The 23,774-nt window shown below is 42.7% G+C and overlaps 1 protein-coding gene and 1 long non-coding RNA gene across 2 annotated transcripts in view; one reads left to right on the top strand and one right to left on the bottom strand.

The window, feature by feature from the left end:
- NBEAL1 (neurobeachin like 1) overlaps positions 1-18,178 on the top strand; it is a 502,828-nt gene extending 484,650 nt beyond the window's left edge. Inside the window, 1 exon segment of the mRNA XM_030208867.1 lies at positions 17,204-18,178. Within this exon segment, the coding sequence (XP_030064727.1) occupies positions 17,204-17,293 (90 nt within the window). The 3' untranslated portion in view covers positions 17,294-18,178.
- LOC115473774 lies at positions 1,544-18,256 on the bottom strand. Its single transcript, XR_003942746.1, has 3 exons — positions 18,175-18,256; positions 3,416-3,421; positions 1,544-1,554 (listed from the first exon to the last, which is right to left on the bottom strand). It is a non-coding gene; the product is annotated as an uncharacterized LOC115473774 (long non-coding RNA).
- Positions 18,257-23,774: the final 5,518 nt, after the last annotated feature.

Here is a 23,774-nt window from a genome sequence, read left to right as displayed (position 1 = left end):
AGCTTCTCTATGTGTCCCCGCCCTGGCCCATGTTGGGCAGGGTGCTAGACCGGGTGGCAAAGCATCCGGGCCGGATAATCCTGGTGGGTCCGGACTGGCCCAGACGTCCCTGGTATGCGGACTTGATCAGGCTCTCTGTCGACAATCCTCTGCGGCTGACAGTGGAGCAGGGCCTGTTACATCAGGGTCCCGTGGTGATGGAGGATCCCTCCCCCTTTGGTCTTACGGCCAGGCTATTGAGCGGCAGCGTCTGAGAAAGAAGGGCTTCTCAGACAAGGTCATCGCCACTATGCTGAGAGCGAGGAAGCGCTCTACTTCTACTGCTTACGCCAGGGTTTGGCGTACCTTTGCAGCGTGGTGTGAAGCAGGCTCACTTTCTCCCTTCACTGCTCCAATTTCTTCAGTGTTGGCATTCCTGCAAGAAGGTCTGGAGAAAGGCCTGTCGCTCAGTTCCCTTAAAGTCCAGGTAGCGGCTCTGGCTTGCTTCAGAGGCCGCCTGAAGGGTGCTTCCTTGGCTTCGCAGCCAGATGTGGTGCGCTTTCTCAAGGGAGTTAATCACCTGCGCCCTCCTCTGCACTCAGTGGTGCCTGCGTGGAATCTCAACCTGGTGCTAAGAGCCTTGCAGAAGCCGCCTTTTGAACCCTTGTCTAGGGCATCTCTGAAAGACCTGACGTTGAAAGCAGTCTTTTTGGTGGCTATCACTTCAGCCAGAAGAGTTTCCGAGCTCCAGGCACTCTCATGTCGAGAGCCTTTTCTGCAGTTCACTGAGGCAGGAGTGACTATTCGCACAGTGCCTTCCTTCCTGCCCAAGATTGTTTCTCGCTTCCATGTGAATCAGCAGCTCTGTCTCCCTTCCTTTCGTAGGGAGGACTACCCAGAGGAATTCTCTGCTCTCAAATATCTGGATGTGAGACGAGTTATCATCAGATATTTGGAAGTGACCAATGATTTCCGGAAATCGGATCATCTGTTTGTCCTGTTTGCAGGTCCTCGTAAGGGTCTGCAGGCTGCTAAGCCTACAGTGGCAAGATGGGTCAAGGAAGCCATTGCAGCGGCTTATGTGGCCGCGGGGAAGGTGCCGCCTATCCAGCTGAAGGCTCACTCCACTAGAGGTCAGGCGGCCTCGATGGCAGAGGCCGGGTCTGTCTCCTTGGCAGAGATATGCAAGGCGGCAACTTGGGCATCGGCCCATACATTCTCCAAGCATTACCGCTTGACTGTGGCTGCTCGGGCGGAGGCCCGGTTTGGAGCTTCAGTGTTGAGGTCAGGGATTTCAATGTCCCGCCCTGGGTGAGTACTGCTTCGGTACATCCCACCAGTCTATGGATTGATCAGCATGATGATATGGAAGGTAAAATTATGTATCATACCTGATAATTTTCTTTCCATTAATCATAGCTGATCAATCCATAGCCCCTCCCAGATATCTGTACTGTTTATATTCTGGTTGAATTTTAGGTTCAAGTTTAGTCTTCAGTTACTTCAGGAGGACTTCGTGTTCAAGTTTTTCACTTGGATTCTTCAAGAGTTGAGACGAGTTTGTGTTACAGTGAGCTGCTGCATTCCTCTCCCCTCCGTTTTACGGGGCTGGATTGAGACTTAAATTCTGCCGGCACTCCCTCCCGCTTCGTGCGGCTGTAGGGCAGCTTTGTACCCCTCCCGCTTCGGCGGTGTTAGGGTCAGTCAGCTCCTCCCGCGGTTGCGGTTGCAGGATAAGCCAGATCCCCCCGCATCGGCAGGGTGGTGTCCCTCCGCTCCGCGGGGATGAGCTGGACGGATTCCCCTCCCCCACTTGTCTGGGGATGAGCTGGGTTAATTCCCCTCCCCCGTTTCGGCGGTGGTGAGCTGGGCAGAGTGTCCCTTTGTGGGTGTAATTCTCTAAGTGCTGAGTCCTGCGGATGGAGCTTTGATATCGACATACCGAGGAGTTTCCGGCAGCACATGACCACATATAGGGAGGCAAAAGTTTGCTCTCTATCTCCACCTGCTGGTAGATGGACACAACCCACCAGTCTATGGATTGATCAGCTATGATTAATGGAAAGAAAATTATCAGGTATGATACATAATTTTACCTTGAAATACATCATTGACAAGAACTTAAGCACACAATGCCTACACAGTTTTCTTTTCTTCAGATGAACTGAAACACATTATTCAGATAGCAATCATTTTTGTTTGAATAAAGTAAAAAGAAGATTATTCAGAGGAACTCTCTCAGCCTTCAGGTGACAAATGCCCTTCAGCAGCCAGTTTTGACATGCCTTTATAAATTACTTTTCACATATCACATTTATAAATATGAATGTGATACATGGGTGTGTATCTTTTCAGCAAAGGTTTTGTCCTTATTAAAAGGACATCCCTTTGGGTAAAATGAGAAGGCAGTTTATTTCCTGACCAAGTGAAAATTACCTGTGCATCTGTCTGATTGGACATATCTTGGGTCTCGGTGAGTTCTTACCACTCAAACTGAATTCAAGGCTCTGTTGCTGTGTGTATTTCATAGCAGCAGGGATGCAGTATCAGTTCTTTCTTCAAAGATAAAAGAGAGTGTGTTTATCTGTCTCATATGGGTAGGAATCAATATTATTAACTGTTCTACTGCTGTCTGCACATATTGAAATGCCTAAAAACAGCAGGAGACTGACAATCAAGGAAACAGTGCTGAAGACTTAATTATATCTAAATTTTATTTATCCCACCAGAAACCACTCAACTTGCCAAACCCAGGGAAGTGTCAAGTATTTTCATTTTTTTTTACATACTTCCAATATCCTATGAAACACTTTTCACCAAACTTCCTTATGAGGTTTGTTTACTTCCAGCAGAATTGTTTTTTTCTCAAATATTATTTTATTGGCAACAAATACAAACCCAAACACCAATCATTCTAATACAATGCCAGAATAATTGCAACAATATGAACTACCTTTCCCCCAACAAATGCAAATGTGTTTCTCCCTACTCATTCAAAATCAGACTACGTGTTCCAAAAAGATGCCCATGTTTTTAGAAACCTGTCTCCCCTCAAGGAGGATAAGTCTGATATCCCCTTACGCTCCAAGGCACTGTGTAGAATCATGGCTGAACTCCAGTGTGGTACCATCGGGGTTTCCGGGGAGAGCCATAGTTGCAAGATTGTTGTCTTTGCCAGCAACACAGAACGTTTCAAGAAAGCCCGTAAACCTGAAGGCCATGTCCCTGGACAGAAAAAAACATCAAATAGATGAAGCGAAGAAGGAGTCCATTTACACTTCCAGAACTGAGAAACATGACCTACCAACTGGGTCCAAAAGGCATAAATAGGTGGACAAGACCAAAAGATATAGCCTAAGTGAGCCCCACTTGTCGAGCACTTGGGACACTTGTCATCTGGTCTCAAAGTCCTTCGATACACCCTGTGAGGAGAAACGTACAGCTGCAATAAAAATTTATATTGTAATTCCCACAAGGTGGTGCTCTCAGTGAGACTGTAGACACTGGAGAAACAAACTAACTTTGTACTGTGTGGTACCCTGGGAAGTTCCTCTGACCATCTGTTAACCAAGAGAAAGTAATTGTCCAGGAATTTATCTTGCAGGTAGCCTTGGTAATAATTTAGGAGGATAGAAAGTTGAGCATCCAAACCAAGCATTTCATTATAATGATCCCATACCTCAGGTTCTAAGATAATGCTGCAGTTGAATATTAGCAAAACAATCCTGAAAAGACGGACCCTGAGGGATTCACAAGTCTTCAAGGGGCTTAAGACGGCCCATGTCCTGCAATACATGGTAGAGATAGTGAATACCTCCAGTCGGCCACCGCCAGAAAGCAGACGAAATCTCTCCCACAGGGAAGGCTGCATTTCCGACTATGGGCAACAAAGGTAACACTTTCCCAGATAGGCCATGAAATTTGCAGAGACACCACTACCCTGCAAAGGGATGAAAATAGCGGTGCAAAATATGGGGGTGTCCTTGCCTTACCCACTGGTGCCTGAAGCCAATAGTTAAAATGGTGTAATCACAGCATGTGAATCTGTGCTAGTACAGGAAAAGAAACAAGCACCTCTGAACCAATCAGTGAGATGGTGCATATAACTGGCTACAGCAAATAATTTAATATTGAAAAGGCCCAAGCTTCCTGCTTGTGTGGAAGCATGAGCTGACAGATTGGCAGGTGAACACGCTTGCCCCTCCATAAATACCTCTACAATATCTACTTGCCAAAACACTACCATGCTTTTTCACTATCATGATACCCAAGATCCTGCAACTACTACTAAATGTATACTTTTTTATACAACTCTTATATATTTCTTAAATTACTTCTTATTATGTTTGTTTGTTAATACACTATCATGTTTTATCATTATCATGCTACCCAAAATCCTTCAGTTATCACTAAATGTATACTTTCATGTATTTCTGTTACTTATGATGTATTGTAAGCCATGAGCCTGCAAAGAGGTGGGAAAACGTGGGATACAAATGCAACAAATAAATAAAGGGATAAAGACCTCCACAAAAACTGTTCATCCTTGTACTGTAAGAAAAGTGGTAGTATCTGAAATACATAATTTCATTTAGGAACAAGGATCATATTGTAAAGTGCATGTCTACCAATTAAGGATATGGACAATGCCCTCCAACCCTGCAAGACTCATTGCGTGGTGAGCCTCAAAGTCCCCATGTTGAGCGCATATAGGCGACATAAATCTGGGGGGAGAGATATCCCCAAATACTTAAGTTTATCTGGTGCCCACTGAAAGGGAAAGTCACCCATTCATTCCTCCCTAATAGAGGACTATATCAGCAGCGCCATGGATGTCTGCAGATTTAAATGAAACCTTAAAAAAATAAAACTATTCATCCAAGGCACTCAGTAACTTGGGCAGAGAAGCTTGAGGAATTGCGAGAGTAAGGTGTAGATCATCCGCAAAAGCTAGCACCTTGACACTCTGGCCCAGCATTGTAATACCAGAGACCCCATGATCAAGATGGAATGTGTATAACAAAGGCTTCAGGTGTAATAAAAACAATAAGGGGAGAAGGAGCAACCGTGACATGTGCCTTTTTGCATCGCAAAAGAGGACCTGCAAGCTCCATTGACCATCAGGGCTTCCGTCTGTGTGGCCTGCAAAAACCACCCCTCCAAACCCGAGGACCTGAAACAAATAAGGCCAGTAAACCTGATGCCTTTTTGGTGTCTAGGCTATCAAGCAGCAGAGGCTGCGCTATGGAGAGGAGTATGTTACGAATATTCAACCCTAATGTCGGCCCCAGACAAATCCCACCTGATAGTCTCCCACCAAAACTGGGATATGTGCGGCCAGTCTATCAGCCAATATATGCACTAAGATTTTAGTGTCTACTTTTAATAGAGAAATGGGTTGATAAAACTCCGGTTCACCAGAAGACTTACCAGGTTTCAGAATTAAAGTAATCAAGGCCTCATTATCGTATAGGGGGAGGCCACCCTGGGAGATTGCATACTCATAGAAGTGGTGAGAGGTGCACAAAGATGATGAGAAAACAATTTATAATATTCCTTGGAAAAACCATCAGGACCAGGAGTAGTTCCTTTAGCCAGCGCTTTTATCGCTTTTGGACCTCCACAGCTCAGAGAGATGCACTGAGTTGGGCTTCTGCCTCAGGCAAGAGGAGGGGGAGACCAGAGTCCTCCAAATAGTTGCGAGCCAAGGGGCCAGGGTGATTGGAGCTGCAGTGTACATTTGGGAAAAGTAGTCATAAAGCCCGAGCTGTATCTGTGGGGTGATGAACCTGGGATCCATCTGGAGCCAGAATCGTGGGAATGAACTTGTTTGAAGTCCAGGTCTTGGTTAGATGGACCAAGACTTTGCCCATTTTACTTCCAGCTGAATTTTAAAATATTACATCCATCAACTGTATAAGTTTAAGAACTATAATTGGACACGAATTTGAATTCTGATACTCAAAATAGAAAAATTATGTCTTACCTATAATTTTCTTGAACTTTTAGTCCTTTCAGATCAGGCCAGTACCTGTGTATTATGTATGTCAACCAGTGGATGGAGACAGAGAAATAAAGTAGATCTGTGTAATTCATCCCATAAGGGCACCGCGCAACCTCAGAATGCCCAGTATTTTAAATGACCAAGCACTGGAGCTCATTTTTGCCCTTCAGATCAAATGGCACTTTCATTCATTACCCATACCAAGAAGGCATTATTATACTCTGCTCACACACAGTTCTCCAACTGTATCAGGAGCTACTGTGCTAAACTGGCACACAGTTCTCCAACTGGATCAGGAGCTAGTATATTCTACTGACAGTTTCCCAAATGGATCAGGAGTTACCTGAAAATCCAATGAGATAATGTAAAGGAATTTTAATATAGAAGCATACTGAATATTTATGCTGATGATGTACAAATCTTAATATCTTTTGATCCTTTAGTCTCATTGTCTCTCTCTACTTTAGCTCCTAAACTTCATCAGATCCTTCACTGGATACAGTCTAATAGGATGAACTTGAATTTAGGGAAAACGAAGATTATGATATTCTCTCATATTCCAGTCTCTCCTACTCTGAATCAAGTGCATCTTCTTGATACCGTTATACCAGTTTCAGATTCTCTCAAGATCTTAGTTATTACCACTGATACAGGTCTTACGTTGTCAGCCCATGTCTCAACAATAGTTGCTAAAGGATTCTACCGCCTTCATCAGATTCATACCCTTTGCCCTTTTCTAAAAACCGGTGCTCTCGTATTCTCACACGTGCTCTAGTCCTCTTAACTATCGACTATTGTAATGCTTTATTTATTGGACTACATCAGCTGGAAATATACTGCCTTCAGGGTTTTGCAGAATATAGTGGTTACATTGAACACTGGTGGAAGAAAATAAGATCATGTTACTCCTCCTTAAGACAGGAACATTGGCTTCCTATACCTATGTGTATTCAGTAAAAGATTGAGAATGAAAGTAAATTGCAAATGATAAACAACAACCCAGAGCTTAAATGGAAGATCAAAATAAAGGGTGTCATTACAAACATCTCCAAAAACCAAGATTAGTAGGCGATTATATAATGTAGATGGATAGGATCCTTCGTAGAAGCTGAGAAGAAATTCAAAAATCCAAAAAAACATGGAAAGAAGTAGAAGGCAATTGCAAAATTAGAAATCTGCTTGAATATTTCATAATCTTGCATTGAGCGCTACAGACGGAATAAGAAGAAGATACTCTTCATATGTCTTTCTCTGATGACCTAAGGCACTGCAGTAAGGTCATTGGAAGAAAATATCCTCATTTTATTTTCATGAAGAACAAGGTAGAGGCCTAAAGCATTCAGCGAACCATAAAAAATTCTAGAGAGAATGGATCAGAATACTATGGGCCTAAACCAAGTCCCTTGTGTCACCTGATCCATGGTCAACATAATAGAATCTGAAGACACTAACCAAATTTATGTATTTATTTATAAAAATGTATATACCCTCTCCTTGGAATCCCAAATGCTAATCAAGATGGTGTACAATCATCCTAACACTGAGGAAACGGCAGCACTTTCACTGCTTTCCTAAACCACAAACCCGAATCCTCCCCCCTAAGTTCATCAATCATCTTGTCCCACTCTAACACAGCCCTTATCCTAAATGCCCTCTTTCTCTCCATACCTCTTTTCTCATAACAGCTGCATTACGAAACACCAAAAGACCTCTGGAGGAGGACTAAAAAGGAAGCATAGGCACATACTGTGCTAATCAAGATACCAGCAACTGTGGCCGATTACCACTCTGGGGAAGTCACTTAACCCTCCATTGCCTGCCGCATTGAGCCTACCATGAGTTGGAAAGCGCGGGGTACAAATGTAACAAAAACAACAAAAAAAACCATAACCTTAAATGTCATTGAAAGCAATTTAAAAACACATCTTTCCCACATTGGTAACCAAAGCAAAGGAGCCACTCCGTTCCTCCGGGGCACATTACATAAAAACCTAGCTAAGAAATTTTGAGCTATAAATCTGCGATTTGTGTAGCCACTAACTGGTCCAACAATTTTGCCGTCATAGACAGATTAGAAATCTGCCTGTAATCTGCGCAAACCTCTCCCCGCAGATCTTGCTCTTTCAGTATAAGGGCAACTACTGCTTCTTTCAATGCCTGAACACCCATGGCGTCCTCCCCTTTCTCAAGGAGGTATTCAAAATTTGTATCCTTGAAACAAATAAGGAAGCATTGGGTCCAAAGACATTCCCAACATGTTCAAGGAAGTGGTCAGAAATGTAACCCTTTCCACTGTAATATGTACACACTAATTTAGTCCACCCTCAGCCACCAAGCCAAGAATCCTACTGTGTTACCCTTATCTGTGATAGCCTTGCCTTTAAATCCCAAATTTTCTTACCAGAAAACTCCACCAACTGATGTGCTGTCAACTTGTTCCTAATATACCTCAGCTCCAGTGCCTCAAACTATTCTAAACAACTGCAAAGGTAAATAGGATCTTGGAGCTGGTACGCCAGTGCAGAATGCTGCAGAAAAGCCCAACCTTAAATAGAAAGCTCAGGAAGTCCCAGGGAATGCCAGACTCGTGGGTCTAGGAGTGATGGAAAAATGCACCAGCTAAGTTTCTGAAGTCCAACCTGAATTGCATCATATGACCTATAATACTTCCCAGAAACACTGGCAAGAGGGAGCATACTACCTTCTTCCCTGAGTAGTCTCGGACTAGGCCAAATGTACCAGGTAACACAGAAAACTGGCACAGCTTCCCCACCAAGTGCCAACTATTTTTGTTTCTCCAGTCACATTGGAAGCAAGAAGAGGTAAAGGAACTTGTATTTACCTAATTGATGCCTAATTGCCTACCTGCTTGGAGGTTAAGAATGACCAATAATCACAAATCTAATAAATCCTATGTAAACCCACCCTATAAAATATGAAAGGAATGAGTAACGGACTCCTGAAAAATAGTTATGAAAATATCAAAGGGTTTCTAAATAACATATGGGCATTCTTCCATTCATTTTCGATGATTTGCAAATGTGTATATGTGGGACTGAGTTTTGGACTTATTTAAGCACTAAGTTTTGCACATTATGTTTATTTTGATATTATATGGAAGGTTATATGATGTGAAAAGAGCATTTATGTATAGCACTTTGAAAGAGTGGGCACTTCATATCAGTTGCTTGTGGGCCTTCAATGAAACCCTTCCATATTTTCACAACTATTTTTCAAGAGTCCTTTACGCATTCCTTTCATATTATATAGGGTGTGTTTATAAAGGATGCTCTGATGTTAAGGCAAATGAGACTGCAGAAAACACACTAGAACTAACTTGCAGCATATCAGTCCCCTTTTCTATACTTAATGGATATCAGTACCAGTCCAATACAGTATTATAGCTGTCTAGGAGGAGGCTTACAGTAAAGGAAATATTTTCTTTAAAACTGCAGGCACAGATCTCAACAAGGACAAGGGGAGGGTGCAGAGGGAGGGGCTCAGTACCACAACCTTTAACACCTCTGGACCCTGTGTAATGGGCTTCACCAGCCTAGTTCCATAACCTGCTCCTAAGTGGGAAAGAAATGCCTTCCCCGAGGACTGACCTAGTGAGTCTGTCTGAAAATGAGTAACTTTAGTGCTTTTCTATCTAGTCATGAGAGCTAGATCTGGAATGCTTTGTCAGGCGATAACCAGAGCAAGGTCTCATAAGCTAGTTCCCATCAAGTGCAACCCATCACAGGAAACATGACGTTCTGCCCAGGTCATCAAAGATTAGTTTCTTGAGCTGTGACTACCGTCTTGGTGCCTACCCGCTTATTGATGTATGCAACTGCTACTATGTTATTGGGGAAAAAAGAGCAAAGCACAGTTGAACTTCTTTGAGTTCTAGAAGAATAATAAGACAGTACTATCAAGGACCATGTACTTTGAGGCACTTGATCTTGACAGTGAGACACCCAGCCATGTAGACTCATATCTGTTGTTTCCACTGTGCAGACTGAGTCTACACAACAGACTCCAAAATTGAAGACATCATTGCACACGGATATGGGATGGTCCAGGTCCACTTCAAGACTTCACGGTGATGCTGACCAATAACTGAGGAAAGATTTTAATTTTTTTTTAATTGTCATGGGAGTCCAAGCCTATGGAACAGGACTAAGGTCGCTACAATAGAACCCAGGACTTGCAAATAACTACAGGCAGAAGATGCTGACTGGTTTAGGTAGGATCTAATTTGAGTTTGACATCTGTGAAGCCTCTAAATTGAAAGAAACTCCATTCCTAACTTGACAATAAAGTTGTTTTCAAAATTCCGACTCCTGAAAGGGATCAAATTGCTCTTTGAAGGTCAAGAATTCAGCCCAGAGACTCCTGAAACAGTATTGAAACTTGTCTAGCCTCAATTAAAATACTTGCTTGAATTAACTTTTGTGGCTTAATTTGCTTTTGAGTGTTATCATGGAAACCTTAGTTCAGAAAATGGGGGATCTTAAGATAATTTGCTTTTGAGTGTTATCATGGAAACCTTAGTTCAGAAAATGGGGGATCTTATCTTGAAGGACAGCCCAGTAAGATGAGTTTTAGAGGCGCGCGCAAATGGCTGACCAATTACAGAGCCTACCTAAACTCCTTGCAAAAGCTGGTGAAGCCATAACCCTTACAAAAACTCTGATGAATCATAGGCTCTGTATTTGTAGATGTCCTCTAACTAGGCTCCATGCTAAACCTAGTACAGCAAGGCCATTGTAGAAGCTCTAATGAAATCATAACATTTGCCATAACAGAGCCTCACTGGACTCCTCCCAGAAACTGGTACAGTGAAAGTCCTTGCAGAAACATTGAACAAATCGTAGAGGGTATCTGCAATGCACATTATACACTTCTGAATAAGCGAATCATCCACAGATTCCTGCAACTCATCTTCTAGAAGTATTCCACAGCCTTATAGTAGCTATTAAAGAAGCACTGCAAATTACTTAAAAGTTACAAATTTTAGAATCAAAGCACTGCAAAGTACTTAAAACTTAATGGAGAAATAAGTGATGACAGATAATGACCTGAACGGTCCATCCAGTCTGCCCAACAGTCACACTCATTATCAATTCATGATTAAATCAACAATGAACTTGATGTTATATACTTGATCATTGTCTTGCTTTGGTGTTTCTAGGCCATAGACCATAGAAGTCTGCCCGGCTCTGTCCTTGTGTTCCAACTACTGGAGTTTTGTCAAAACACACTCCAGCCTATCCAAATCCATCTTGTCATTTAAGGGACCCAGACTATGAAAGTCTGCCCAGCACTGTTCTCGGTTCCAGCTACTGAAGTTGCTGTTGAAGCCCTTTCCAGCCCATCCTAAACTAGATTGCCATATACAGAACACAGACCTACAAAGCCTTCCTGGCACTGGCCTTAGTTCTTCACAGCCAAAGTCGCTATCTAAGCATACTCACATATCCACACAGAGGCAGCCGGGGGGGGGGGGGGGGGGGGGGTGTTTACTACCATCCATTTTCTAATTACAGATCTTCTATGTTCATTCCAAGCCTTTTTGAATTCCGTCACTGATTTTATGTCTACCAAGGGCATTCCAGGCATTAACCATCCTCGCCATGAAAAAGAATTTCCTGACATTACTCTAAAGTCTACCACCCCGCAACCTCAGCTCATGTCCTCTAGCTTTACTGTTTCCCCTTATCTGGAAAAGATTTGTTTCTATATTTATGCCTTTCTAGTATTTAAGCATCTGTATCATATCTCCTCTGTCCCTTCCTTCCTCTGAGCTATGCATATTCAGGTCTTCCAGTCTTTACTCATACGGCTTTTGGCGCAAGCCCCATATCATTTTTGTCACCTTCTTCTGGATTGCTTCTAGTCTTTTTATATCCTTAGCAAGATGCTTATATCTGATGTTGCATATCCTTTAAGTCCGAGCCTCCTTCCACAGGAATTGCACTCTTCAGAGACAGCAATCAACAAGGCACCCAGTTGTAGTTCTAGCTTCTGTCTTTCCTAAGGGAGTAGAAGACAAAACTTCAATATGGTCTTGCATCATATTCAGTTGAAAGATCTGAAAATGCTTAGGAACCATTTCTATTAACTAAAATGCGGTCTACTGATTCCAGTGAGTCCTGAGCCAGGGTGACTGTAATACTCAAACATCTAGTGTTTTGGAGATAAGTTGGAAGATCCTCACTGTGACATTGCAGATTGCCATTAAATCATCTCTCCTGTAGGGGAGGTTACCTTCTTCCAGTTGTTCTGGATAGGAAGCAGATCTAGATCACAAAGGAACTTCACTGTGAAATACAGCCATCAATCTTCTTAAAGAAGTCCTCACCATCCAGAACATGAAGACACCTACTTTGATAAGTAGAGGATTGCTCATTGTGAACTGTAGAAATTAAACAAAAAGGACCAATTATGAAAAAGAGTTTCAACTGCTTCCAGGTACCTGTTGGAGCTGTGAGCAGATGAGTAGCAGCTGGAGATGAACTATGAAAATTCTCCTCTGGCCTGGTAATTTCATCAACCGAACCCAAGACTGGAAAAACACCAGATATGCTCTGTGAAAAAAATGCAGGTCTTCCTGCGTTTTGTGGGTCTGATTAATGCAGAGAAGAAAACCCCCATTTTGTCCACACTGTTTTTCTGCAGGGCTGATTCCACATTCTGTGGAGATGGTATAGTACTATACGAAATACACTCCCTTGCTGGCTCTGCCTGCCTCTACACTGGTAGCAGCAATCTGCTAGGCTCTGCCTTGCTGCTGAAGCTACCAGATACTTCAGGTGCACTTGCTAGAAAATAAATGGAGGCCAGTGCTGCAGCCTAGTTGGAATGGGTCTCCGGTGCTGTGGCTTAACATCCACTGTCTGAGCTTCCCTGACAGCAGGTGGAAAACCAAGGGAAGGTCCCTCCCATGCACTAATGAAACCCCAGTTGAAGCACAGGAAAACTCTCAGAAATTATATCAGCTTAAAGACTTGTTGAAACAGCAGGAGACAAGTTGGAGAGGAGGGGAAGAGACTTCAGACTCCCCCCCGCTTTTTTTTATACATGACTAAGAAAGTGACATCTAAATAGGTACCCCTCCCCCCCCACTCCACCCCCCCCCCCCCCCATTGCAGAGCTCTCCCCTTGATCAGATGCTGCAGAGAAACCAGAACAAGAACACCACTCTCTCACAGCTGTGTGCCTGTCCTGCAGGGACCGACAAGCAAGAGTTTTCCAGATGTTACTTCAGGCATGTTGGTTGGATAAACTGAGGCCGATACTCAGTAGTGTGCCAAGGGTGGGGTGCATGGAGTAGTCACATGGCTGTCAGCTCTGCCGATTTTCTGCCCCCTCTGATGTTACTTCCTGTTCTGGGGCAGGGGACCAGCGATAGATATGCGACTGCTCCTTGCACCCCCAGGTGGTGAGGATGATGTACTTCAGAGGAGGGGGAGGTGGGTGATGCTCTTCTAGGAGAAGCGGGAGTGATGCACCAAGAGGGCATAGCACCGGGGGGCATAGCAGTGACTCGCCCCGGTTGGCAGCTAACCTAGGTATACTATTGTCAATGCTACAACCTAGCATGGAACTCTTAACGCCAAGTCTCTGTAAAGTTGAGTGTATTTAGCTGAATACGCAGGCTATCTTGGGAATTCGTAAGTGATGAGAGATTGAGCCCAACAGCTACCCAAATAACTCCCCAGACTTAATTTAGAAGAAACTGAATGGAGGAAATAAAAACTATTCCCTTACTTTCAGTGTCTAGCTGACAAGTGTAACAAGACTCCTTTCTTCTCAGGAATAAGAGAATTAGTAACAAAGGAGAAATGGGTGGGGAGGATTCTCAGCCTCCTCTAAGATGCCCCCAAATTTGGCTTCATTTTGTGTGTTTGTGTGTAAAAGATGATTTTTGAAGCTTCCCATTTCTCATCTGGGTGCAAGTTCTCCAACTGGCCCAGGAGCCCTTTTCCAGAACTCATTCAGAACTGCAGGATTAAACCAGTGTCCTTCTGCTGGGGACAGAGAAATACTGAGCATTCCAGGCTGCACAGTGAATCACACAGAACTCCTTTGTTTTTCTCTTTCCATCCATAACTCACAGGTTCTGGACTGGTCTGGGTTGGACACTAAGGAAGTGCCCTTTGTGTTAAGTGCTTCAGTAATACACTATCATTATGCTTTGTATTCATAAGCAAATTCTGTACCACTACAAAAGTCATACAGGTACTAGACTAGGATTTTGAAAGACCTTATATATAAAAACATATTATCCAGATGATTAAAAAACACTGCAGATGGGTAAACTGTTATACCTAACTGGACAATGATGTCAGGTGATACACATCTCAAGTAGCTACTGTTTTCAGTAAATACTAATTTTATGCAGTTATTACAATTACCAAAAAATAATTCACAGTGACCAAGGCTTAAGTGAATGCTCCTTCTTGTCATGGTCTATTGCAGATTAGTAGTTCAAGTTTTAAGTTATTTTATTTTTAGAAAAGAACTTTTTTCTCAGATAAATGTGTAACTTCAACATCAAAACCGAGTAAGTTCCAGATCAACTAAACTAGACTAAATATAATGTGTCAAACAAAATACAATCAATTCAATAATGTGACAAAAGGAGGATAATATCCAGAGACAGTCCCTTAAGTAAACAGTGTTTTGCATGCAGATTGGGCTATTTATTTATGGGCATTTATTGACAACAACATTTATATCCCACAATTTTCCAAAATGCTTTTGGTTTAGTGTGGCTTACAAATTTAAAATAGAAACATTACATCAAGATATTTTGAAAGAGAGGAGGAACAGAGCTAACAGCATTCAGGGCCCTGTTTACTAAGCCACACTATAGGAGTGCTAGTGTTTTTAGCGCACGCTAATGCTAGAGACACCCATAGGAATATATAGTGAACAGGGCCCTCAGCTTCAATTACTGTCCTCAGAGTAAATTTTCCTGAAGAGAAAAGCTTTTACATGTTTGAACCCTAAATAGTAGTTCATGCATCTTAGGTTTTTAGGTAGTGAGTTCCACCATCTGGCACCCCAGTAAGAAAATCCTGCAGGATAAACTAACTTATATAAAAGTTTCTGACAGCTTGGATAATGAAGGGATTCACCCTAGGCAGTGAACAAAAGATTGAAAACTGTCCATCCTATGTGTAGGTAAAACACACATACTTTTTATCTAGGGTTACCATACGTCCGGATTTACCCGGACATGCCCTCTTTTTGAGGACATGTCCGGGCGTCCGGATGGGTTTTGGCCAGCCTGCCCATTTGTCCAGATATATTTCACAGCAGTGACTTTACTTTTATTCCAGTTCTCTCTAACAGAAGAAAAGTTCTGGTGTAGGCCCAGAACAGCCAGGTTCCTTTATAATATATAACCCCTGGACAGAGCTAGGAAGTTGGTTTAGCCAGACTCCTGTAAACGGAACCTGGGAATTGCTCATTGGGTAGCTTTGCCCAGCAGAGTTATTCATCCTGTAAATGCTTACATTTGTCCAGATTTCTGGACAAATGGGTGGGCTGACGCTGACGTGCGGTGGACCTCCCCTCCCCTTACTCATGATCTTCCCTGGTGGTCTAGTGACTTTGGGGCAGGAAAGAGCCCCCTCTTTCCTGCCCGGCGCGCTGCTCTGCATCCTGTATGCTGCCTGTTATGGTGTCGGCGAGATTCAAAATGGCCGCCGAGAATTGAAGTCTCGCGAGGCTGCGTCAATTCTCGGCGGCAATTTTTAATCTCGCTGAGACCGTCACAGGCAGCATACAGGATGCAGAGCAGCGCACCGGGCAGGAAAGAGGGGGCTTTTTCTTGCCCTGAAGTCACTAGACCACCAGGGAAGATCGTGAGTAAGGGGAGAGGTGGTGACGGGGCCGGGGGGAAGGGAGGTGAGATGAGGGGGTGACCAGGGGGAGTGGAAAATGTGACAGGGGGCGGGGTGAGGTGTGGAAAGGGGCGGGGCGAGGGCATGAAAGGGGTGAGGGCGTGAAATGGGGTGGGGTATGGGCGGGGCAAGTGTCCTCTTTTTTTTTAAGGACAAAAAATAGTAACCCTATTTTTACTTGCATTTAGCAGATGCATTTCCAGAGGTAGAATTAAGACTTACTTATGTAATTTCAAAAGTATGTGCATTGTTTTGGTCAGAAAGTGTCTGTGGGTGCCTTTTTCTTCCATTGGCGTAGCCACAGGTGGGCCAGGGTGCACCCACTTAGTGCTAAGGTCCACTCAACAGTAGCACGCATTTAGTGGTAGCTGGTGGGGATCCCAAGCTCCACCAACTGAAGACTTCCCCTTGATGGTAACGAAAAGGCTATTCTCCATGATACCGGCACCTGCACATGCTCAGTTTTCATCACATGCCTGCTGCAGACTGCCAAGGTGGAAAGAAGCATTTTTCCCACCAGCTGAGATATTTTTTTGGTGGTAGTGGAGGGAGAATACTTGGTTCCCACCCACTTCTTGCCTAGGCCCATCCAAAATCTGTTATCTGGCTACGCCCCTGTTTTCTTCAACACTTTTTAAAGTAAAAATACATCCATAATTTCAAAACAGGTTCAGAGAATACCCAAGTATTTTTGTGGCTTTGTAGGTAGTATGACAATTGATCCCAGAAGCAGAGCTACTGCAAGACCTATGGTTGATTCTGAGTGATGTCTTTTTTTCCCTTGTCTAGCAAAGCCTGGGGATGCTGCTGAGGAGGAGTCCAAGCTATCACTCAGCAGCAATACCTAATAATTAGACTTAGGTCACACAAATACAGATTAGGAGAGAGGCTTGATATCTGGTCCCCTGTCAAGAATTGGTGCTAGAAAGGCTGGACTAATGAGAAGTTGGAGGGGAAAAAAACTGATATTGATGAATAAAAGCTAATGGTGCCATAGCCCAGTGGAAGCTGGTTCTAAGCTGGAAGCCCAAAGGAGCAGGATAGAACTACCAAGGGGGGGGGGGGGGGGGGGGAAACTGAAGTGAAGCTAGTTTTGTGCCATGATTTGCTGAAATTTCTAGGCAAAGTGCATGAAATAATTCATGAAATGAAAAACCTCAATTTATAATTCAGTGCAGTGTAGTGACCCTTGTTTATCAGTATTCTACAGACTTGTTTTTGAATTGTATATGTATTACTCTTTGATAGTCATGTGTTGGATACCTTTAGTGATTTCCTATTTTTCCTCTTTCTCCTCCACCCGAATTCCTCTGTACAGGTGCGACCCAGTCAGCTTTCTTGGAAATTGTGGGGATCTAGCAAGCGTCTGAGCCAGATCTCTTCAGGAGAAACTGAATACAACACTTAGGAGCCCCAGTGATTGACTGTTGTTGTTACGTCTCACCCAGGGCTATTGATTCCAACAGTGTAATTTGAAATACCCTTTTCAGCAAGACTGCTGCCTGTCTGGTGTACATTTCAGGAAACAATGTAGCTTCTCAACATCACATACCCTGTAGGACACTGTATATGCCAAAATATAAAGCACAGTTGGTGTGAGGGGTTTCAGGTGTGCCTAATGAACCTAGAACGGCAGCAAAACTCCGCCAGACAGCCTGAGGAGTGGCTTTTAAACATCAAAGAACAGCTTAATGCTTTTCGAACTCTGAATGAGAAAACAAAAAGCAGTTTGGGAGATTTTAAAAAGCTATCAAGGTAAACATGCTGGTTACTAATTGCTCAGTTAATAGCTATATTAATGCCTTTTCATGATGAAGTACTTGATGTATTGCACAGGGAACATTTTTGTTGCACTACCTGACTTTCAGTAGAAACATACATTCACTGTCCCTGAGAAACTTCATATTTGTAAAGCTTATTCCAAGGTTTCTTAACAATTTACATGTGTAGCATGCCTGGTCTAAGATTACCTGTGATTTCACAGCATGTCTTGTTCTAAAGAGGCCTAGTGTAGCTAGTGATGTGTGGTCTGTTTGCCACACTAATCCAATTGCTTTCCTGTAAACTATATTCCATTTATAGGTTAAATTAGCATTTAATTCCTTTTTTTTCTAATGTTCTTTGAAGCATTCTGCCTAATTTATTGGAAACAGACTAGGCTGAATACCAGTCATTTTGGTTTGAACTGGGTGCAGTATTTTTCAGTGCAGCTTCTCACTAGATTTATATGGTGTTCACTTGATTAATCATAGGACTCTAAGATTTCCAGCCAGGAAGGCAGTAACCCACAAGTGAGTATTTCCCTGCCTAAGTGGGCTTCAATTTACGTTTGTACCTGAAACAATTGAGGGTGAAATAACTTGGCCAAGGTCACAAAAAGCATTAGTGGAAGAAGCAAGAGTTGAACTCTGGCTACCCTGGTTCTCAGCCTGCTGCTACCCATCTTCTTGTTTGTTCAATGGATTGATAAGGCTGGCTGATAGGGCCAGTGCTTTATACACTAAGTTAAATTGTATTGCTACGCCTGGTTCCATTGGGGTACTCAGTTCATGAGGAGAAAGAGGAATTAGATTGAAACTATCTAAATTGATAAGGCCTTTAAAATAATGTGTTATATTAATTATAGCAATATCTTGGGCTACCTGTGCAGGCAGATCAACCTGGGTTTTCTCTATGCACTTGTTTTCATAAATATAACATTTAGCTAGTAGCAAATATAAATATATGAGACACCTGGTTTCTCTGAATATGTTATACTTCAGAGAAGATTATAAGTAAATATGTATAAATTAGGATGCTTGGACTGCACTGGAATCATAGGATGCCTCGTTAACTATCAAAAATGCAGAATACCTTTGTAGTACTCTAATTTATATCTAAATTATGTAATATGTGGGGGGGGGGCAAGGGAAGGACAAAAAAGTATATACATTCAGCAGTAAAATTCAGTCACTAAATACAGTGATACATTTGAGTGCCAACGGGAAGATAGTAACTCTAAATGTAAACATCTAGCCTAAATGCTTAAAATTAAATGTGGATTTTCAAAACTGACATTTATATGGATAGTGCTGCTGAAAAGATGTATAACTTTAGATAAATATCTGAAGTTATACATCTTTTCAGCAGCACTATCCATATAAATGTCAGTTTTGAAAATCCACATTTAATTTTAAGCATTTAGGCTAGATGTTTACATTTAGAGTTACTATCTTCCCATTGGCACTCAAATGTATCACTGTATTTAGTGACTGAATTTTACTGCTGAATGTATATACTTTTTTGTTACACGTATAAATGTTACACGTTTAAAACTGAGTGAAAAGCTGTGCTACTGAATAATGAGCTTAGTATGTTTAGAATTGCAGGGGGGGGGGGGGGGTCTGGCTGGGACCAGTAGGGTGTGCCAGCACATATGCGCAGCTTGTCAAGGTGTGCACAAGTCTGGCTCCTGAGGCTTATGGGATGAAAAGAGACTCCTGTATTGGCCTCCAGTGTGGGCTAATAAAGACAGCGGCAAATCAGCGATTCCAGCAAACAGCATTGATGGCTAAATCGTTCCAGTGTGCTAGAGGAGAGACAGCAGCAGTGAGTGTTAGGGTCTGATGGGCGTGGGAGGAGGAATTCATGGCAATGTTTTCTGGGTATCATCTAGTTCACGTACGTAATTTAATTACGGATACTTAAGGGTGGTCCTATGATATTGTCAGATTATGCTTGCCTCTTTCAGTAACTTTTCTTAACTAGAAGTTACCTTGTTTCTCTAGAAATGGGTATCATTTTTAAATGTGACTGACATGATTTTCATGGAGCAGGAATTCTTTGGCTCAGAATAAGCATATACGCACTGAAGAGCATTTTCCTTCTCTTCGTTTGGTATAAGAGTTGCTATTCTAGTTTTAACTAAAACTAGATCTTCCACACTGCAGGGAGGAGGGGGAACATGCATCACATAGGCCACCTTTTTTCCTTCTGAACATTGAAAGTGAATCGATATCTTACACTGGTCTGGATACTTCACCCAGTAAAATAAGATTAGATAGTATTATGGTATCAAGTACAGTATGGTGTTATTAACTAACTTTACAGGGAGTTAAGTTGGCAGGAAAATTGTGAAAAAGAGATAACTTGTCCCAAAAGGTCCCTGCAGAGAGATTGGTAGTGACTAAGCAGCAAGCTGAAATGAAAAGATCTAGTGGTTGGGAGGAGAAGGGGAGTTGTATGGGAGACTTTTGTCATTGATCCTTGGATAGGCACCGTGAAGTTCCGAGAATAAAGGCTGTGAATGTGTGAAGCTGGTTTGATGTTTTGTTGGGGATGAGAATGGATAGCTCAGTTGGCTAGGATTTTGGAAGTGGGATGTGGTGGCATGTTCATGAAAAAAGCTTACTTATTTTTACCTGGTGAGAGGCCAGAACTTAGTGTACTGAATTTAATTTGCTACATCCAGATACATCATATAAGCCAAAGCACTGACACTGCTGATGGGGAAGGGTGAATCTAGGAATGTTCCAGATTCACGGAAAAAAGGAAAGCCCATTGCAATATTGCCACAGAAGCTCGCTCCGCGGGTAACTTGTCAGGAAAGTGGAATTCTTTTTAGCAAATCTGACTTGCATGGTCTAAAAGTACAGTTTTAGGTTAACTTTAGTTTTATTGTTCATTTTGCTTTTTAACATGCATATTTTTTTAAATGTTGGACAACCAATTTTTATTGTATGAATCTGTGAGAGCCAGTAGACGAGTTGAAAATGTGAATTTCGGCCAAACTCAAAATAGGAAAAGAAACTGTGTATAAAATGTAGAGCTCTGTTTTTATACTGTGTACATATAAGTGATATGTATATTTTGGGGACAAGAGATTGTTTGAGTTGTTATTAAGGTATTTAGTTTTTTTGTGTATGTGTGTTTGTTGTGGGGTTTGAGGATTATTGCAGTATGAGGCTTCCTTAAAGGAGGCAAGTAGTTGAAACTGAACAGGAGGGGTTTTTTTGGTGTCTTTGTAATAGTTGTAAGTACAAATGGTAATATTAGACAAATTTGCTTTCTCTAATAGTATGTAACACAGTGGGGCCCTTTTACAGTAGGCTCTACGCAGCATGCATCAAAATGAAATTACTGCCAGGCTTTCATGCCCCCCTGATGGTAATTTTGGATTTGGTACGCGCCCACACCACTGGGACAAATTTTTTATTTCCTACCGCGCACGGCATTTTCAGCATTAATCAGCAGTTGGCGTACGCTGTCACCCCACATGTAGCACGTGAGCCCTTACTGCTAGATCAGTGGGTGGCGTTAAGGTGTCAGGCCATAAATGGTCACACGCTGGTTTCAATTTTACCGCAGGCCCTTTTCCCGGCCCATTGAAAAAAAAGCCCTTTTTCCTAGATGCAGTAAAAATTGGCCCAGTGAGCACCAAAAAGACGCGCCCGCACTACTGCAGGCCACTTTTTACCACTGCTTAGTAAAAGGACCCGTATATTTGTACTATGCTTGTAAAAATGGGCTTGTTTTACAATCCAAATTAAGAACTATAGGCCTAACATTCAAAAGGTGTAGCCAGGTAAGGAAGGTCCTACCCAGTTAAACCACTCTGAGTGGGTTTGGAGGGGGTATTCTGCGGCTTGAAGCGGGCATTCTCACTGAATATCTCCTCTGACTGCTGTGGTGCTGTCCAGTTAGTTCTGGGGTAGAGATGGCACTTAACCAGTTAGCAGTGATATTCAGTGTCAGGCAGATGATCAGAAGCCCCACACTGTCCCATACAACGCTCTAAAAATAATGCTAGAACAGCATGAGGCTGTACCCGCCCCTATGATCAGAGATAATAGCATGCAAATTTAAGCACGCTATTATCTCAGATCATGGGGTAAAAGTGCAGGAGGATTATGCCTGAGCGCACTTGTTTGACAGGTATGAGTTGTCAAAAGCCTGACTTGTCAAACGGGCTGGAGGTCCGTGGGACCTCCGGACCCCCCTCCAAAGAGGCCCTGGTGGCCTAGTGCACCCCCCCCCCCCCCCCCATGATCAACAGGCTGACAGTGCCCAAGCGAAGCAATAACGCAGAGCTCATTTAAATTAGATTTAAATGAGATCTGCTTGTATTCCGCCCTTATTTTTAGAGAACAGCTTAGGGTTAAGGCACTACAAGCAGAGCACTGTTCTCTGATCATAGGGGTGGTGGAATACAAGCAGAGCTCATTTAAATCTAATTTAAATGAGCTCTGCGTTTATTGCTTTACTCGAGCGCTGTCAGCCTGCTGATTGGGGGGGGGGAGATAAATGCAGGTGCTAGTTCAGCGCTAGTAGCCTCTAGCACCCGCATTTACCTTTGATCATCGGGCCATGTATTAACTGGTTAAGTAGATAAAGTTAGGACAGCAAAAAAGGATGGCCTAACTTGATCTGCCAAGCTACCTGGGCACCATATTAATATTAGCTGGTGCCTGGATAACTTCCAAGTTTCGGCACAACCCCAGATATCCAGGCTTAATTCAGATCATGACTGTAAGAGGTTTAGAAACTGCTTACTGCCCAGGTTGAATATTGGGCGGTATATTTATTTTCATTTAGTATGTTGCGCTGGTTAGTGAATATAGTTTTGCAGTTTTATTAAAATTTTTATATCATTCTAAAAAAAAAATCCCAAGAGTAAACCTGTTTGTTAATACAAAAGGACTTTTACTTTCATTAGTTCTGTTGACAACGCAAACAGACATCAAGCAGATGTGATCAGTGGGGTTCATAGTAGTCAGCTATGAAACAGCTGTGGCTATAAAGGAGAAACGATAGAAAAACTCATCTGAAAAGCCTAGGACATTCTTTATTGGTGCATGACTTAGTTTGTTGGACAATCATGAAAGGGGAAAGAACATTGTAAATCCTTGATGTTCATTCCTTGTGACACTAACCTGCTCAGTTCCTGTCTAAACCAGAGCAATGATCCAGTCCTGTTAGAAAAACTAAATGCATGAGGGACATTTTCCCTTCTCGTCTGACATTCCATTTTCTCTGCAATGGGATTAATAGCACCCCAGTTTTACTACAGTGAACAGTACTATAAAAAAAAATCCTTCAAATTATCTTTATAACACAAGTTTACTTCCATGGAGGGAAGCATGTGTGGCAGGGGCGTAGCCAGACAGCAGATTTTGGGTGGGCCTAGGCGAGAAGTGGGTGAGCACCAAGTGTTCTCCCCCTCCCCCCCCAAAAAAAAATATGTAAGCTGGTGGGAAAATGTTTCTCTCCACCTTGGCAGCCTGCAGCAGGCATGCGCTGAAAACTGAGCATTCACAGGTGCCAGTAACGTAGAGCACACCATTTTCATTACCATCAGGGGAAGTCTTCAGCTGGTAGAGCTTGGAATCCCCATCAGCTACTGCTAAACATGTGCTACTGTTGGGTGGGCCTGAGCCCTAAGTGGGTGGGCCCCGGCCCACCCAGGCCCACCTGTGGCTACGCCACTGATGTGTGGTCTTTCAAACAGATGTTGCACCATGCATTCATGGTGTGTATAATGTAAATCCTCACAGGAAGATCTTGCCTGAGTTGGATCTGACTTTCTGGAGCATAATTTAACCTCTATCAAAAAATAAGACCCATCTCTTTTCAACAATAAACTTACTGAAGAAAGACTTCAAAGTTATGTGCATATTCAGGAATATTCTCCAGTCTCCTTATAGAACTTTATGTCAATTCATTTCTTTTTTACCAATTATTTTAATCTCTAAAACAAGATGATATATAAATAAATATGTGCAAAATGAAATAGGGGGCCATTTTGTTTTTGACACAAATTGAACTTTCTTATTTTGCTCAGCTGTGTGACTACTGAAGAAAAGTGCCCCAAGCAGCAGGTATTAGAACCAAGGGCAAGTAATGATAGAGCA

The sequence above is a fragment of the Microcaecilia unicolor genome, chromosome 7 (assembly GCF_901765095.1).
Source record: "Microcaecilia unicolor chromosome 7, aMicUni1.1, whole genome shotgun sequence".
NCBI lineage: Eukaryota > Metazoa > Chordata > Amphibia > Gymnophiona > Siphonopidae > Microcaecilia > Microcaecilia unicolor.
The sequence above is the reverse complement of the archived record's forward strand: the minus strand, read 5'-3'. Positions and strand labels throughout refer to the sequence as shown.